The 19,297-nt window shown below is 43.4% G+C and overlaps 1 protein-coding gene and 1 pseudogene across 3 annotated transcripts; both read right to left on the bottom strand.

Moving 5' to 3' along the window:
• Positions 1-1,120: 1,120 nt before the first annotated feature.
• On the bottom strand, positions 1,121-11,921 carry LOC138621316 (sex comb on midleg-like protein 2). 3 transcript variants are annotated; one of them, XM_069699278.1, is made up of 16 exons: positions 11,834-11,921; positions 9,910-9,984; positions 9,483-9,595; positions 8,648-8,722; positions 8,161-8,231; positions 6,851-7,085; positions 6,204-6,292; positions 5,876-6,119; positions 3,701-3,966; positions 3,506-3,599; positions 3,193-3,396; positions 2,915-3,076; positions 2,551-2,679; positions 1,707-1,928; positions 1,424-1,587; positions 1,121-1,261 (listed from the first exon to the last, which is right to left on the bottom strand). In XM_069699278.1, exons 3-16 carry the CDS (start codon positions 9,502-9,504, stop codon positions 1,136-1,138), a joined length of 2,103 nt encoding a protein of 700 aa, XP_069555379.1. In that variant the 5' UTR covers positions 9,505-9,595; positions 9,910-9,984; positions 11,834-11,921; the 3' UTR covers positions 1,121-1,135. The 3 variants fall into 3 exon arrangements, with proteins under 3 accessions (XP_069555379.1, XP_069555381.1, XP_069555380.1); XM_069699280.1 differs by having other exon boundaries at positions 1,424-1,584; XM_069699279.1 differs by having other exon boundaries at positions 1,707-1,925.
• Positions 11,922-15,429: 3,508 nt separating this feature from the next.
• On the bottom strand, positions 15,430-17,349 carry LOC138621340 (uncharacterized; annotated as a pseudogene).
• Positions 17,350-19,297: the final 1,948 nt, after the last annotated feature.

Raw genomic sequence — 19,297 nt, 5'->3', positions numbered from 1 at the left:
TTAAAAATGGAATCCACTGTGAAATATTCACCCCACCCTCTTCAGCTTCACATTTCTAACTATATGATTTCCTTAAAATATTAAGTTTTCTACAAAATGTACATTCTGTTGCTGATACTCATGGTTAAACCCATAAAACTGTACACATCTGTTTTCATCGTTAACAGTGATTGTAATGGTCAAAAAGTGACAACACTGAGGTCGCAGGCAGACCGACGAGGTCGCAGGCAGACCGACGAGGTCGCAGGCAGACCGACGAGCTCAACTCGGACATGACTGATAAAAATACGACGTCGGAACTCAAACGTAAAAAAAAGCCCTTAGAAATGTTTCCTTAACAATCTGTCCACTGAGCTGATAGAGCCAGAACCTACGTGAGCTCGGGGGGGTTTGACGCTGAATTGCATGAGGACCAGAAGGAGGCGACGGAAGGGCCCGCTAAGACACACCAGTACGTGAGGCCTCGAGGCAGGTGCTGAATCTGCAGGGAAACGTGAGGTGCCGTGAAAAATGTGGGAACGCGACATGACCGCTGTCATGACGATGACGACGTTGAGTTTGTAAGCGTTGTGTGAGAGAAGTGGAAACAGCTTTACAACAGCACAGACCAGAGAGCCTCCAGGTTCTCTTGAAGAGCGTGGGGAAGATCGTGTGATGGATTGTTGTTTGTTTGTTTGTTTTTCAGTATACCAACCCTTCCTTATTAACTGGAAATTCAACAATAATAAAAACATCATACAAGAAGAAACATTCTCCATCTTTGGGGATCCAAAACCAGGATCAAAAGATTTGTTTTATCTCCGTTAAAAAACGTGTCCACGTGTGCTATGCAATGTAAACACTACAGGGATTCATTTCCTTTGGGATCAGTGGTGTCTTTGTGTTCACTGATGAGGGGACGAGGTAACGTGTCAACGCACGGCACACTTTCTCCCCTCTGGAAGTCGGGATGAAGCTGGAGCACAAATATCTTTCCCTCCGGGGGGAGTCGAGAGGAACACGGAGCCCCGCATGCCCGACGGGTCCGTGTCCAACGGTGGGCTCCGTCAGGGCGTATTGCCCGTGGGTCTGGCAGGCCAGGATGGCGCCGCCGCCCCTCTCCCCCTGCCCCCCCCCCCCCTTCTCCCCACCCCGCTCACAGTTTGCCTTGCTTCAGCCTCTCTATGTGATGGCAGAGCTTCAGTGCAGGTCCCAGTTTCAGACCCATGTACTTCATGATCATGTCGCTCCGCAGCAGCATCAGGGCTTTTCCATCGATCTCCTGTCGAACACAGAGGGAGGCTCACTGGATTATGAAAACAATACAAAGCCAATGCTCATATTACATATGACAGTTTATAGGTTAAGACAATCTGTAAAAAAAAAAAAAAAAAAAAAAAAAAAATCCCCTGGAACAACCTGTTTTTCTTCCTGGTGAACTTACATGTTTTCTGAATAGTTCAGCATGAGGTGCTAACGCTGCGGGGTCGGCGTCCCTGACAAACTGCATGACCTCTTCGATGGTCCAGGACGAGGGGTTTTTACTGGGCAGCTGCAGACCCTCCCGCTCCGAGCCCAGCGCCTCAGGACCCGTGGTGGAGCTGGCTGCTGCGGAAGCAGACATATTGAACACATGAAGCGTCTCTGCAGGACACAGTCTGAGCCGAGTCTCTTTACAGAATACTATCGATCGGCTGCTCATCTCCTCCCGCACGCTCCGTCTGTACCTTCGACTCGTCGGAGCGGCTGCGTGGCGCCGAGCTTCGCGGGGTTGGAGGAGAGGCGGCGCATGGGTGTGCTGTTGCCGTGGTGATAGAGGCTGCTGGCCTGGGAGTGATACTCGGAGGAGCTCCGCACCGTTTGCGGCCGAGGGGTGATGGAGTTGGAGGCGGAGTCCATGTAGCGCTGCTCCTTTATGAGGCCGTTCTCCTCGTGGGGCAGAGTCTCTGCTGGAGAGAGGAACACAACGAGCGATGTTGAGACACGAGAACACGTCTTCAACTCCACTGTGATGGACAGACGCCCCCCAAAAAAAACCTCCACCCGAGGCACCGTAGTCCTCCAGCAGTGAGGATGAACCTGTATATTCTTTAAGAGACCGTCCGAGCTCGCCACTCCTTCCGGTGGCGCTGCGATCAGCCCGATTTATACACAAACAATTTGGTATAAAACACAAATGGTTACGTTGATAATAGTTGGACACTGAATGGACACTGAGACAACTTCTCTTGACAAATTCAAGAACAGACCGAAGTAGAAAGTGTGATGAGCAAATTGTACAGACAAGTGAGGTCTGTAAGTTGACAGACAAACTTTAAACATGACTCCATTTTCTTTGCCTTCTTGTTACAGTAGTTTGATGCAGCTGAAGACCTTTGTTGCCGGACCGAAACAAATCTGGCACAAAAAAAACCCCACAACAGCTACGACATCACTCTTGAAAATGCAAGTCCTCGTTTATTGGAGTGAAATTCTTTTACTTCGCTCATATTTAGCCCTTTAAGATGTCAGACAAATGTTTCACAAATCTGACAAAGAAATGAGTAAGAAGGTGCGCAGACGGAGCTGTACCTTCTGAAGGATGGGCCTCGGCACGTAAATGTTTGGGGGACAGCGGGGCAGCGTACGATGGAGAGACTCCAGACAGACTCCGTTTCCCGCTGCGGGCCGGAGACGGAGCGTCCAACGCTTCTTCTTTCACTGAGACACAGAAACCAGGAGAAAGTCATTTGTAGCACGCAGCCGCTGACGACACGCGTCAGGACAAACACATACCAGACATATGAAATACACGCGATCTACATGTGATACTGTGCTGGTTGCGTGTCCGTTTTAGTTTCTCTGATCCCACACACGGTGTGTGTCCCCCCCCCCCCCCCCCCCCCCGATGAAGCAGGGACGTGTCTCTGAAACGGCCAGCGGACGGAGGGTTTACCTGACTTGTTCCTGTCGTAGGCGGTGTAGTGGCTGAACGGCTGGCTGCTGAACAGGTTGTCGCACTGCAGATGACGACACATGGTCTCCAAGAAGCGCAGCACAAAGGAAGCGCTGGAGGCTGACGGCAGTCGGACCACACGAACTCCCCCATCTGTTCTCACTGTGTGACGGACAACACGTCTCATTCTCCCGTCCGTGTTCGAGGACAGCCGTCTTGATGTGACCGTCCTCAACTCATTTCCAACAGTGCAACAGCTCGTAACAACCGTTTCCTACCTTTGACGGCCTCCCCTCCTCCCGAGTCGCTCTGCAGCGCACCGAGCAGGACTTTGGGCTGGTACGCGCAGTCGATACACGACTGGACCACCTGCTGGAGCACAGCGTTCACGGGCCCCGGGCCAAAGTGGTCGGGCAGATGCTGCATCTGCTTCCTGTCCAGGTGGGGGCCGCAGTTTCCGTGCTTGTTCACATACACACACACTGAAACACCAGAAACACATTGAACCCATTAGACGGTTTACTGATGGCTGTAATTTAGAGAGAATGTGACACAGCTGACTGGAGGAAGTAAACAACCGTCAGCCCTCACCTGTTGACACTACTGAGTTGAGGCTGGGAGAACTTTCCTGTGGAACCTGGATGCTGGGCAGCAGCAGGGGGCTTTGTAGGATCTTGGACTTTCTCTGTAAAGACACACTTAAACATGAGGAACGTGGGAGTCAAACTTCTTCATATGATTGTTTGGGGTTTGTCCCCCGGTGGGTTAGGGTTAGGTCGGTCTCACCTTGCTCCCAGGTTTGGGCCCCCTCTTCTTGTGGACCCGGGGTACCAGCGGCGTGCTTTCGGGGACCGTCCCGTTCTGGGCAGCGGCTGCCTCGGCCACGGCTTTGAGCAGAGCGATGGTCTCGCTCTTGGGCCGTCTGCCTCTCACGCCCTTCCTGACGGGCAGCGGAGGCAGAGGGTTCGGGAGTCTGTAGGGCGACTGCATGGAGCGCCGGCTGGGTTTGGAGGGCGACGCCGGGAGAATCTGCAGGTTCTTCGGCAGAGTCACTGCAACAACAGCAGAGGTGGACCACGTGAAAATGCAGCTACTGAATATAACGTGATCCCGATCATGACACGCCCGAGTGTACGAAATATTTATATCTGATGGTTCCTAGACTAAAATGAAAAACCAGACATGGAAATAAAGACATAAAGAAAACCAGAAATAAAGTCTTGGCCCGTTGGCTGCGTAGCTCTAACTTTCTGTGGACAGACTGGACAGCCGTGCGCTCCATCTGTCCACCGAGGGGATAATAAAAATGAAGAATGCTTTACAGCTCGTCCCATCACTGGAGAGTCTCTCCAGGCTGTCTCCACGGAGACAAACTGCGTGTCCTCCTCATCTCCGATCAATGCGATGCACAGCGCTGCTGTTGGTGGCTGGGATCAAAGTCTAATTAAAGAGGCGGTCTGGTGCCGACCTGACTGGCCCCCGGTGGCTCGAAATCATTTCACAATGCTTCAATTACTTCCTCATTTCTTTTCTAATTTTACACTCCACATGAGCAATGCATATAAACAACTGCTGAAAACAGCATCTCGAGTATTAAAGTTATTTTACAAAAGTAGTGAGCCGGCAGCGAGGTCTTTAGTTTGGTTTCCACTGCAGGCTGGTGTCCGGCCTTCAAACCCATTTTACTGCTCACTTAAAAAAGAGCTGAACACATTCTGAAAAAACACACAAGTTGGGTTTGTTAAAAAAAAAAAAAAATGAATCAAGAGGACAAGTGACAGATGGGAAAAATAAACATATTTTGGGGGAAATGAATAGATAACAGTCAAGAAAAAAGGGTAAACATGTTCCAGCCTCTACAATGTGAACGTTTTCTGCTTTTCTTTGGTGTCTATAATTCAAAATGTATTATTACCTCCGGTTGATCAATACAAACACTCTGAGAAAACCCGTCTATTTTTTCTTTTAAATCATCCACCGTAGGTAATAATTAGCAGATTCATCAGTGAAAATAATTCTCAGTAGCAGCCCTAGTTAGCAGTACAACGTTTTCCTCATTTTATACACAAAATTCACATTCAACTTCAAAGATAAAGACCATTCATACCTACAGGAAGGGACGGAAGTACAGACACTACGTAACTCAGACAGAATAATACCGCCAAGCTCATCGTCGCTATAATGTCTCTGATCTTTTAAAAGGGGGAATGTTTATGTGTGATGTGAAAGCCGTTTTCTTCTGCAAATACCTAAATGTTTTGACAAAAACAGAAAGAAAACCACCGAGGCATACCGGCACAAAGCTGCAGCTCATCTACCGAGCTGCTGAATATTTCTGTTTCTGTGTTCTCAGGATTCACAAACAATACCAACACACAGAGAGCCCAGTAGGAAGGAGGTGGAACTCCTCCGCAGGAGGTGGAGTCTGCAGACCGAGCTGCTTTAGATGGAGGATGAGTCGAGAGAAAGGTGGAGGGTAAATGGTGCTCAGACGTGAGCGGCTAACAGTGCATCTGAAAAGAGAGTTTGGTGCTTGATCTGTTGATTTAACAACACAACTACTGAACCAAAACCACCAACCAGCTGCAGTCATCACACCTCCACACAGCCTTCAGCATCACATCACTATATCACTACATCTACCTTCAAGTACCGCTCTCTTCACACGTAACATGTATTCTTGTCTATGAATGTTTTATGTGTTATCGGGTCACACTCGGATCCTGTCCGTCCCGTTAAAACCAGGTTGTGTGTACTTTACTGTCGGGCTGAGTAACAGAGGAACATAATTCATGTTAATTGTGTTTATATTTATCGCGCTGTGGATGCAGTTTACCGGCTGTAACTAAATAAGCGTGAATGAAACCCTGATTACAAACAGCAGCATCTGCCGCTGACTCCATTGTTTCTATCAGTGGGGCACAAACAGCCGTCTGCTGCCACCTAGAGGCCGACACTCACCGCTGTTGCCCGGCGGCTGGAGGCTGTGTTTGGTGAGGGAGCACCAGCCCACAGGGAAGATGTCCCGCGAGTCGTACTTGCACCAGTAATCGAAGGCGCCCCGCCAACCGTCGAACATGATGAAGACCTCGTCACCCTTCACCTCCCCGATGGTGGCCGGGCAGATGAGGTACGGGTTCTTCTTGTCCACCGCCTCCAGCTTCATGCCCGGCTTGAAGTTGTTCTGGGGGGGCCTCGGAGGTTCCTGACAGGAAATGGAAGACAACTTTTAAATACTTCAAGATGGTGCCATGCTGTTTGATGAAAAAGTGTTCAAAGGTTTACAAACCTTTTTAAAAGCTGTTACTGGAGCCATCTCTGCTCCATTTAAGGTTCTCAACAGGAACATGGGCCATGAGGAGGCATTCATCCGAAATCCTGGAGGGGAGAATTTTAAACTTTAAACTGAGTTTAAATCTTTCACAAAACAACAATAAGTTTTTATTCATAATCTACAGTGTTATAAACACCTTTCAGAAGGCATTAGTGTGATTTAATGTCAGGTGAACACAGAGCTCACTGGACTGGAGTAAAGATATATTGCTTTTCAGATTCCTAGTGACTCTGTCAGTGACAAAGAAAACAGATTTTAGACCCTGAGCCCTTCATTGTTTTTCCTCAGTGTACATCTATGTTCACGCCTTTATTATGTTGCTATTCAGATTATTCAAAGTTCATCACAACAACATTAAGAAAATGTTCCTGTCAAACATGTTAATTTCTGAATCTTCAGTCCAAATAATGACACTGAAAGATTTGAAAGCCTGCAACAATCTCAACCTTCAATACGCTGCCATGGCAGCTCTGCGGAGCTATGCACTGATAGGACATAGCAATGAAATAAATCTTCATTTCAATAAATAATTTGCAATGGTAGATCTTTTGAAGCGTAATGTTGACTGACGTTGTTCCTGATAGTTATAAATGGCGTCTCACCCAGCGGAGGCTGCAGCATGTCTCCGTTCTTCTCACAGGTGCCGATCGGCTGGATGTCGGAGGAGTCGACCAGCCTCCAGAAGTCATTGCTGTTGTCGCTCCCGTCCAGACGGAGACGCAGACGGACGCCTGTTAAACCCATCACCGTGGCGATACAAACGGAGGTGGAGTTGCGTGGGTCGTGGGCTTCAAGCTTCATTCCCACCTTGAAGTCGTTGGAGGGTGGGACTCGCGCCTGCACATATTAAAGAGATGCCAAGAGTGTTGGTGTCGTAAACTCTGCTCAAATACACAGCGTACGAATATAACTGGTGAATATGTGACACAGCATTTTTTTTTTTTTTAAATGTTTTGCTAATTCTACATCAGTGTGTTTCTGTGTGATATTATTGGGAAGGCTGGTGTTGCATTCAAAGTCCGAAGTACAGCAGGTTTGAGTAAGGGGATAATCCAGGTGGTACAACTGGCAGCAATCCACACAAACACAGTTTTGCCCAGTGAAGCCTGTTAGAGGTGTTCAGTATATAAACAAAACTTTATTAACAGATTCTCTAATTGAAGTAAATACACTGAATCCTCATTGTCACTGATGAATCAGGATGTATTAGTGGCGGAGCTCCTCTCACTGGTGACCAGCAGAGTTGATGTCAGCTCTGTTGTGATTCACAGAACATTTCCTCATTAAAACCGCATTAAAAGACCCCAGAAACAAACATAAATCTGACACACACATTAACACGCCAGTGGTGGCAGAGCTGCCATGCAAGATGCTCTCCGCCATCAGGAGCCATTTGGGGTTCAGTGTCTTGCCCAAGGACACTTCGGCACGTGGAAGCGTTCGCTTACTGATGAGACATTCACCTGCTGTTGTGCTTTCTAAAGTGCGTCAGGACAGTGATGCGTTCGCTTACTGAGGTACGTACTTCAGTGATCTGATCTTAGCTTATCATAAAAGTAAACAAACTCCAAAGCTAGTGAGGAATCTTTGAACTAAACTGAACTAAGTGATTAGAATCAGCAGTCATTGATACCTTCTACCTAATGTAAGTAAAAACCAAACAGCACAACCCAGATGTCAATTTAAAACTTCTCTGATTTACTAAATGTTGGCACAATATCCCATTTTAGTTTGAACGATGACTGGGGATGCCAAGCGGACAATAGAGAGACCTTTCCCCAACATCTATCCAGTGTGTGCTTATCCAACTTCTGCAAATGCTTACAAAAACTCCTAAACATTTACATTTCTCTATAAGACGTGTCTATGCTCATGAAAATGGTAAATATTTAATGAATTCAAGAGGACATACCTGACGGAAGCAGCCTGGTGGAGCCGGTGTAGATGATGTTTCTTTTAGATATTCTTCCCAGCTGAAAGCATCTAAATAGAAATCCAGACAAGGGAAATCCTTTGACTGTATAAATTTATGGAAAATGCAAACTAATACATCTTTTACCTATCAAATATGACATAAAATAGAGTTCGTATCGTTGAGCAGAATCTCGCAATATTTACTGTCATCCGTTTGTGAATTTTGAAGTTATACTGTAAATTTAATCACTTTCCTCTCTCGTCACTTACATCAGCCAGACAATTGACTCTGATAGTGTGTAGAACAAACCTTTCTCTGTATTACAACAGCATGTCATTTAAAAAGCTGCTGTGAAAGTAGCATCAAACAACTCTTGAGCTTCTCTGGTTGTGTAAACAGCTATTAGAGCTCTAATAGAGCCCAAAGTAATCTGTGGGAATAACACTCAAAAATCCATCACAAAACACCAAAGAAAAAAATGCACCTTTAGTTGCTGCAGGAGTTGTACCTATTGGGAGAACTGTCCTTCCTGGTTTCTCTTTTTTACCATCTCTCGGATCTAAAAGTAATAAAGACAATAAAGAAAATAATTTAATAAATATAATAAAATACTTGACAAACTGGCTATAAAAATCAGAAGCAAAATATACATTTCATATGTTACGAGTCAAAAAAAAATTGCAATTAGACCAGAGAGACCTCATTTATAAATATAGATTTCACATGGATTTAATGGATGAAAATAATTAATGTTTGCACCGATTAATGACGTGATCTCTTAAAAACTGGGAACAGTCATCACAGCTCAGCACAATATTTAATAAACTCTGAAATGCTCTCAGTAACAGTTTTTGCTCCCTGCAAAGTCTCAACTTCAGCCTGAGCAGACTGAGTATCTGCAGGGGTCCAGAAATCTGGACTAATGTCTGGAACAAACATTTACAAACATTCGTGTGAAAGCATCAGTTTCCCATTGGGATGCACGGTAGCAGCTTTTGAGCCCAAATCCCATCTGCTGATATATTCCAACTCATTGGGCCAATTGCTAATGCTGCTACACGCATATTTCCTCACCTAATTGCGAAGAACATTTGTGTAGTTTAATTAACATCATCTTGGCCTGCTGGCAGAGGCAGACACACATTCACCGGGCAAAATAAGTAAACTACTGATACTGGTGATGTGCTTATATCATTGTGCATCCCAAGTTTCACATCACAGACAAATCTGCTTTTTCTATTTCAAGCAATTGTCCCTATAAACCCTCGACAGTCATGAGCAGTACTTTCATCCAGCACAGTCAAATGATGAGTCCTTGCCCTTCAGTGGAGTTTTTCCCATGGTGACAGAAGACTGATGGTGACGCCTTTATGATGATGAACAAGGTGCAGGACGTTCACCCGCTTTGTTCCTGTGCCTGTGGAGTTTTCACCTAAAAATATCAGAGAGGAACATATTTAATATAAAATGCAAAACAGACAATAATAAACAACTCACTTGATAAACAACTTAAGTGACAGATTACTCTTCTGTTAATCAAGTCATTAACCAGATATTTTAGCCAAAACAAAATTGCTAGGTATTTTTATTTTCTCTTTATTTAACCAGGTTTGTCCCACTGAGATCTAATGATTCCTTTTACAAGGGAACATGGCTAAAATTAGCAGCAACACAAAGTTTCAAAAGTCAATAAAAGCACAAAGATTAAAATAGCATGAGGAATGATGAGATACAAACAAAATGCACCTTTAGTTGCTGCAGGAGTTGTACCTATTGGGAGAACTGTCCTTCCTGGTTTCTCTTTTTTACCATCTCTCGGATCTAAAAATGATAAAGACAATAAAGAAAATAATTTAATAAATATAATAAAATACTTGACAAACTGGCTATAAAAATCAGAAGCAAAATATACATTTCATATGTTACGAGTTTCACGAATTAAGATAAAAAATATATAGTTTTGAGAAACAGTAAAATGCTTAGATCAGCCTGGACTAATTATAGTTTTAACCTTATTCAGGGTCACCATGTTTTGGAGCTGAACGGTGCTCCAAGAAGTAGGTGAAGAAAAGCAAAAAAGCTCTAACTTTAACAACAACAAAACGCAAAAAGTCCTGCCAACGGAGAACAGTTCAATTTCAAAGAGCTGATAACTAGGTAGGAATTTTACCCAGAATAGTTTTGTAAATAAAAACATAACAGTGACTGGGGCGGCGTATACACAAGGCAAGCCAAATGAACTTTGAGTATAAAACATATAGGTAAGTGAGAGAATCTACAGTTAGTCATCAACCTCAGAGCCTCATAATACAAGCTATCCAGCATAGTGAAAATCATTTCCATTTCACACACACACAAAGCAAGACTTATTTCCTAAGTAAATCGCCAGTAAAAGCTTTAGTTTTTTGTTTTTTTTTTTACTACATACTGAATATGCTCCCAAGATATTTAAAAATAGACACTGCCATAGTATCTGTCGATCATTTCTGGTCACTATTTTCTCAGACAATGCAGATCTTAAGTGTTTGTTTTGTTTTTCCGCATCAAGAACAATTCACAGCAGACCGAGCTGTTCCCAACTACTGATGTCATCCTGTGTCTCAGTCTACTAAAAAAAAAAAAGTAAGCAAGTCGATGTCTGTCAGGACAGATATTAAATCAGCGGATGATTTGGTTTGATTTGGAAGGAAAATCCAGAAGTACTGCTGAAAAACGAGCCTCAACAGGTAGTCGTGTCCGACCTGAAGGGTTATTACCCATGTGGCTGCTGTCAGCAGGACAACCGATGTTTGTTTTTTGGTGAAGTAAACCATATCAGAAGCTGTTTCATGTGGTTTTCCAGTAATGGACCCTCCCACCAAGACAGGAAGCCTGTGTGTGTTGTGTTGTTTCATGCCAGGTCCGTGGCTGCTGAACTTTGTGTACATCCCCTACGACATCTTTACATTTGAGTTAAAAACTTGCTCCCGTCACAAACTAAACTTCACGACCGAGGAAAACGCCAATGAGTGAACTTGGTAAGAATTTTTAAAAAACAAAACAACAACATAAAAACAACCCCGAAGTGCTTTATTTACATGTTGATGGGCAGAAAACAGTGAAGTACCCGCAGCTGGGACTCAATGAGGGAGAAATGAGCCATGTTGTTTGATGGAGCTAACGCGGCTATATTAACGTCACATTCAGGAGTTGTAACTTCACTAAAACGTCGCCCTGAATCGAGGAAAGAAAACCCATTTCCACAATGTCCAATGTCCCAATGTCCCCCTCCGACCGGACCGTTTTCGGAGCCGGTTTGATGTCACCTCTCCCATCAAGCCTTTTCACGTCCACTAACATCGGTCACAGCTAGCGTGGCTAACTACCGAGACAGGTAGCTTCATTTATACTTTATATTTAATGTTTGGTTTAAAAAAAAACAAAAAAAAACCACGTTATTTTTCTATGTTTGATGACTGCACCGTTGCTCCCGGACACCGTAAGTGACGTGTAACATGAACGTTGTAACAGTCGGGGCCCAATGTTGGGCTAACCTCCGCGTCAACGGTCAGCCTCTGAAAACACTTTCTTCTTCGTTATCGAGCAGAATTAAACACGCGACTCCGGTCGACTCGGTTCAACGGACAATTTCCCGAAACTCTCCGTGATTTATCCCGAAGAACAAACTTACAGGTGCCGTCTTCTTTTTTTCTTTTTTTTTTTTTCTCCGAGTGAAGATCCACTTTTTTCTATTCGTCAGCTGCCATTTTTTTTTTTTTCACGAATGTAGTGTACGCTTTACACGCATGTAATTTATGCCGAAGATAGGGTTGTTCAGAGGGAGCGACGGGCCGGATTCACGGGTGTAGTTCTTTGGGCCAATGATGTCTCGCGTTACTCAGACTTACACCCAATCACGAAACGGTTTACTCAATTCGGCCAATCAGCGTGTGGACTCGCGAGCCGTATTTTGGGCGTCCAGATAATTACACGAGTTATCCATCTTGTGTTTGTTTTCTATTCTTTGTAAGGTTTTTCTCCTGCTTCCCCTGCTGCGGTTGAAAACTGATGAAAACTGGAAACTGTAATGTGAAATGCTGAAATACTTGATAGCGGACATCCTCTTCAATAAACAACTAAAGGCTGCTGTTCTAAAAAGTGACGTGAGGGAGAAAAATAATCCCTTCCCAATGAGTTACATAACCAAACCACCGAACAATAACTTTTAAGAGCACTAAAAAAAATAATAATGAATGAATAAAAAAAGACTAAATTCAATACGTCTACGCATTAAAATAATAAAACACAATGATGAAAAACATCATAAAATATTATCGCTATTTTTCAAGACTGGTTGTAATATTCAGAAAATTTTTCTGCGAAAAAAAATTAGAAATTTCTCTTGGTCTTTTATTAAAATATGGAGTAGTGTGTCATCACATTGGCCAAATAGCACATGATTTAATGTCAACCACTTTCCCTTTTCAGTTTCAAACTCATGTGTTTTCCCCCACCCACAGTTTTTCCATGAAGTCTAAATTATTCTACCAAATTAATCATAAAGTCGCTATGTACACACACACACACACACACACACACACACACACACACACACACACACACACACACACACACACACACACACACACACACACACACACACACACATCAATAAAAATAGTCTGCCTGACAGTGGTGAAATGTAACACATTTACCCAAGAACTATAATTAAATACAAATTTAAATTACGTTTAAACACTTCATGCTGCTTTAGACTTCTAGTCCAATTCAGGTCTGAAGGAAATGTTTAGGTGTTAGTCAGACAGATGCTGTCATTTATTTTTCAATTTCAGATTCTCATCATCTGATAAAACACAATGGAGATTAGCTCCATTCTGACCAACTGAAAAACACATAAATGCATAAGTAATGGTAATTCAATAGGACTGTAGATACTGTATACTTTTGCTTCTTTAAGTACATTTTGCTGATCATACTTGCAATAGCTATGATAGACTATTGTTTTAAATGTTTTTAAATTATAGCATTGCCACTTCTGCTGAAGTACAGATATGCATACCTCCGCCACCTTTGCTGAGGTTGTGCTTAGTCATTTTCACTGGCTCTGCATTTTCCTTTGTTTCTTGTCCAATAGGTTACAGGAAGTCTGCAGCAAGCTCTCGTACAGTAACTCTGCTGTCTCTGCTGTCATGAATCATACTGTCTTATATTTGTATTTAGGAATGCCATTTAAAATGTACTGTATACTGTCATATTTCAGAACATGAATTTAGAGACATAATTTCCCCCCAAAATATAGACTTTAAAGATAACTTTTTTTGATACAGTGTAATCTGCGAAAAATTATGAAAAATCCAGAATTATGTTTGTTAACTGGTAAACAGAAAACACTAGATGTCATTAGCTGTTGTATTACAATTAGTCAAGAATAATTTCATGGATGAGGGAGTGACTTTGTTTTATGCTTATCAAAATGAAAAAAGTCGTCACATACCCAGTTATATTTATCCCCTGTTTAGGTGGTCTGTGCTCTGAACTCTAAAGCCTGACTGAAAAGCTTCAAACAGATCATTCCTTTGTAAATAATCGCATAGTTGATTTGCAACAACTTTTTCAAGGATTTTAGAAATAAACATCAGGTTGGAAATTGGTCTGTAGTTTCCTAAAACAGCTGGATCAAGAGTCGGCTTTTTAAGTAAAGGTTTAATTACAGCCACTTTAAAAGCCTGTGGTACATAGCCGGTTACAATAGATAGGTTGATCTGATCTAATATGGAAGTACTAATTAAAGGGAAGACTTCCCTGAGGAGTTTAGTTGGGATGGGATCTAACAGACAGCTAGAGGATCCAGATGAAGAAATAATTCTAGTTAACTCAGAGAGCTCAACAGGAGAGAAATGTTCCAAGTTTACATCTGGTCCTACAGTTGCTTGCAGGGCTGCTGTGCTTAACATCACATCAGTGATGGTGGCAGTAAGGGTCGGCCCTATTCTCTCTCTGATAGTAAGAATTTTATTAGTGAAGAAGTTAATGAAGTCATTACTGCTGAGAGCTGAAGGAATAAAGGGCTCAACAGAACTGTGACTCTTTGTCAGCCTGCTACAGTGATGAAAAGAAACCTGGGGTTGTTCTTGTTGTCCTCTATTAATGATGAATAATATAAAGTCCTAGCCTTACGAAGAGCTTTCTTATATAATATTAGACGATACTTCCAGGCAGGTGAAATTCTTCTAAATTAGTGGAACTCCATGTCCTTTCCATCTTTCTAGTCGCTGCCTAGCAGAGCGTAGTTCTGAGTTGTACCACGGAGACAACTTCCTCTGGTTCATTACTCTCTTCTTCAGAGGGGCGACATCATCTAGAGTTGTAGCAGAGATACTGCAGTGTTTTCTACCAGATGATCCACTTGTGTGGGACTAAGATCAACGTAGATGTCTTTCACTGCTTTAACACACGGCATCGAAGAGGATAAGCATGTAACTGCTTCCTTAAACTTGGCCACGGCATCATCTGACAGACATCTACTGTAGTGGGATTTATTCCCACATGCTGTGTAGTCAAATGTTAATAAGAAGTGGTCTGACAAAACAGGGTTTTGAGGAAATACAATTCAATTTTCAGTTTCCATACGACAGAACCAGATGGAGGTTGTGGTTACCACGGTGACGGGGTTTATTTACATTCTGAGAAAAGCCTATAAAATCTAATAATGAGCTGAAAGTAGAACTGAGACTGTCGTTGTCCACGTCAACATGAATGTTAAAGTCTCCCACTATCATCACTTTATCTGATAAAAAGTCAGAGAATTCGGTTAGAAACTCTGAATAAGGACCAGGTGGGCGATAAATAACAACAAATAGAATCAGTTTCTGTGTTTTCCAGTTTGGGTGTGAGAGACAAAGAGTCAGACTCTCAAATGAATTATAATTAAGTTTAGGCTTTGGATTAATTGATAAACTTGAGTGGAAGATTGCTGCCACTCCTCCTCCTCGGCCTGAGTCTCTAGGAATATGATAATTAATATGACCGAGAGGAGTTGCTTCATTAATACTAACATATTCTTCCTGTTGCAGCCAGGTCCCTGTGAGACAGAGTAAATCAATCTAATGATCAATTATCAAGTCATTTACTAACAGAGATTTAGACCAGAGAGATCTGATATGTAATAGTCCGCTTTTAATTGTCAATTTGTTTTGATCCATTAATTTGGTAGGATACATTTTTATTACATTTTTATTGATACATCTTTTGTTGAGTTTTGTTTTTTTAATGTAGGTGGTCTGGGAACAGACACAACTTCTATAGGATGTTGAAGGTTTTGGGTGAGTGACAGCTCTAAAGAAGCTGCAGAGGAGCGTGTAAGACTGCAGCTCTGCGTCCTGGCCTTAACCCTGGATGTCAGGTTTTAGGGCTGTTAAGAGACACGGCCATATTTCTAGAAAGAAGAGCTGCACCATCCAAAGTAGGATGGATGCCGTCTCTCCGGATCAGACCAGGTTTTCCCCAGAAAGTATTCCAATTGTCAATGAAGCCCACATTGTTAGCGGGACACCACCTCGACAACCAGCGGTGAAGTGAAGACATACGGCTAAACATATCATCACTGGTCCGGTTAGGAAGGGGTCCAGAGAAAACTACGGAGTCCGACATAGTTTTTGCAAAGTTGCACAACGATTCAACATTAACTTTAATGACCTTGGTGCAACCATGTGTCATTACTGCCGACGTTAATAACAATCTGACTGTATTTACGATTAGCCTTAGTCAGCAGGTTCAGGTTTGATTCGATGTCGCCCGCTCTGGCCCCGGGAAGACATCTGACTCTGGCCCCGAGAAGACATCTGACTCTGGCCCCGAGAAGACATCTGACTCTGGCCCCTGGAAGACATCTAACTATGGCCCCGGGAAGACATCTGACTCTGGCCCCTGGAAGACATCTGACTCTGGCCCCTGGAAGACATCTGACTATGATCCCGGGAAGACATCTGACTCTGGCCCCTGGAAGACATCTGACTATGATCCCGGGAAGACATCTGACTCTGGCCCTGGGAAGACATCTAACTATGGCCCCGGGAAGGCATCTGACTATGGCCCCGGGAAGACATCTGACTCTGGCCCCGGGAAAACATCTGACTATGGCCCCGGGAAGACATCTAACTATGGCCCCTGGAAGACATCTGACTATGGCCCCGGGAAGACATCTGACTCTGGCCCCTGGAAGACATCTGACTCTGGCCCTGGGAAGACATCTGACTATGGCCCCGGGAAGACATCTGACTCTGGCCCCTGGAAGACATCTGACTATGGCCCCGGGAAGACATCTGACTATGGCCCTGGGAAGACATCTAACTATGGCCCCGGGAAGACATCTAACTATGGCCCCTGGAAGACATCTAACTATGGCCCCGGGAAGACATCTAACTATGGCCCCGGGAAGACATCTAACTATGGCCCCTGGAAGACATCTAACTATGGCCCCGGGAAGACATCTGACTATGGCCCCGGGAAGACATCTAACTATGGCCCCGGGAAGACATCTGACTCTGGCCCCGGGAAGACATCTGACTCTGGCCCCTGGAAGACATCTGACTCTGGCCCCGGGAAGACATCTGACTGTGGCCCCGGGAAGACATCTGACTCTGGCCCCGGGAAGACATCTGACTCTGGCCCCGGGAAGACATCCGACTGTGGCCCCGGGAAGACATCCGACTGTGGCCCCGGGAAGACATCTGACTCTGGCCCCGGGAAGACATCCGACTGTGGCCCTGGGAAGACATCCGACTGTGGCCCCGGGAAGACATCTGACTCTGGCCGCTGGTTTCGCTGACTTCACATTCCGCAAAATAGAGTCTCCAATAACCAGAGTTGGTTTCTCTGTTTCACCGAGTGGGGAAAATCGGTTGGAGCCGTGAAGAGGTCGGTGGTGAACCGTGGGCTTCTGCTTGGGACTCTGCCTCCTTCGTACTGTCACCCAGCCGCCCGGCTATTCGGGTGCTGCAGGGGACCGGCTAACTAAGCCTGCAGCCCTGGGCAGCTACACACCCCCTACCTGATTAGCTCCTACGGCTAGCTGGTTGTTTAGCGTGGTGCACAGCCACGATTCTAATTCAGTGACCCCGGCCTCCAGAGCCCGAACTACACTACATTTATTACAGGTAGCATTGTCATTAAGGGAGGCAGGGTCATGATACGGGTAATCCAGTAAAGGCGTTTCTCATACTTATTCATCAGTGGTGACACTGAAGTTTGATACAGATATGCAGAGGGCATCTCTTACAGTAGTAACACTAAGCCGATATTAAAAAGATGCATTCCAATCAAAACTATGCATCAGTATGAAAAAATAAGCAACAAGAAAACATACCAAAATTACTATATCATCACTACAGCAACAAATGAACAACAAATCTATTTCTTGAAAAAAGAAAATCTGTATACACTATAGTATGCCACATTTGCTAAATGTAAAAACATGTAAATTAGTTTCGATGTAAATTGCCCTTCAAAATGCAACATGTCCCGTTCTGCTCTATCATGTCAGTGCACTGACCAGGGATTGAGAATTATTGAGCTGGCAGAAAAGGTACAAAACGTTACCAAAAAAACAACAACTGAAATAGAACAGAGATTTTGGCAATTTGTCTTGTTTTTGCTTTGCTTGTTTATAAGGGTCTCTTATGACTCATCAATGATGGAGGTACCACCTGTTTCAGGGGCTTCTTGTGTGGAAATGGATCCGAATCCTCAATCCTAGTTTGGAATGAAACTATGTGACATCATCACAGGGAGTAATTTGTTTTCTCCTACCACATGCAGATAGATTAATGGATGTTATGGCCGATATGGCTCTGGGGCAGTTCTTCTCATTAATTCTTACGTTAACAGATATATACTAGCATCATGTGTTCATTAGGATTATGATTACAGTTATAATTAGGGATCTGATAAGGACTATAATTATACTAATAATATTTTGGCAAGTGCAAAGTTACAAGTAATGCCACATGCGGGAAGAGCTCACCAGCTCTGATCTCCATATTAAGTGTAATAAACTTAGATGAACCACACATGACAAAATATGTAGATCAATGAATTGAACAAAAGTCTGACGAGCAGATTAGTTCCTGACTTGATTGATTGAAAATGATCAGACCTCTGGATCAAAACGGGCAAATCCTTCATTACACCAGTTTATTGGACTCAGACTGGTAGATTTGATCAAGTCAAACTCATCCAAAGAAATCTTTTTTTCTGACATTTTACTGAAAGAAAACCTCCAACTCAGCCAATACAAAATATTTGCAGTGGGCTAGGAGACTTCAGTACTCTTTGTGGATTTCTACAGTTTTAGGTCAGTCCTGTGGGTGGCAGTATTGGTTTGCACAATACTGAAAAAGTTCTGTGGCGATCAGAATGTCAATTACTTATTTGTTTTTAAATGAGTTTGAGGTCGTAGATAAAAAATACACAGAGCTGTTTTCTTATCGCTTTGTTTTCCAGTAGAGGGGTGTATAGCTTTTAATTTTCTATACATAAGACATGACCCTTATTCATTATTAACATGAACTGAGGCTGGGTTTTAATGCCCCCTTATTCAGTTATGTTGACATTTAGTGTTATTTGCATGCCATAAAGCCCCACGAACACAGAAAACTTATCAGAACAGTATCTGAGCTGTTTTGAGTCTTTGGAAAATAAAGTCAAATTTATCAATTGAAGAAAATGAATTTGTGCATGTCTGTCTGGGTATCTGTTTATTGGGTGAACTTTGTTGTTCTCAGGGAGATCTTTAAACTCTACATTTCTTCTTTCATTGCACATGTTTTCCTCAGACAGACTGCACACTGACGTCAGGGTGTCCTCAAAAGAAGAGTCTAAAAATGTAATTATACTCTGCAATGAACTCCTTACAAAGCAATCCAATGAAAAAAGTTAGGTGTGAATACATGCTGTCCTTAAATTCATCACCAATGTAGCCCTATTTCAATTTTTTTTTTTTACCTGTTCATGAATGCTGTTGCCTCCTTACATCTTCATAACGCAAAGTTTCTATTACTATATGCACTTGAGAATGGGCTTTAGATAAATGATGCTGTCATACTGGACGCGGGGTGTGATTTTGTGAATTATGTAA

Source organism: Brachyistius frenatus, unplaced genomic scaffold, assembly GCF_029030835.1.
Source record: "Brachyistius frenatus isolate BFR_SWC_R1_liver_20210118 unplaced genomic scaffold, ASM2903083v1 Contig_29, whole genome shotgun sequence".
NCBI lineage: Eukaryota > Metazoa > Chordata > Actinopteri > Embiotocidae > Brachyistius > Brachyistius frenatus.
This window is presented reverse-complemented; position numbering and strand designations above follow the sequence as displayed.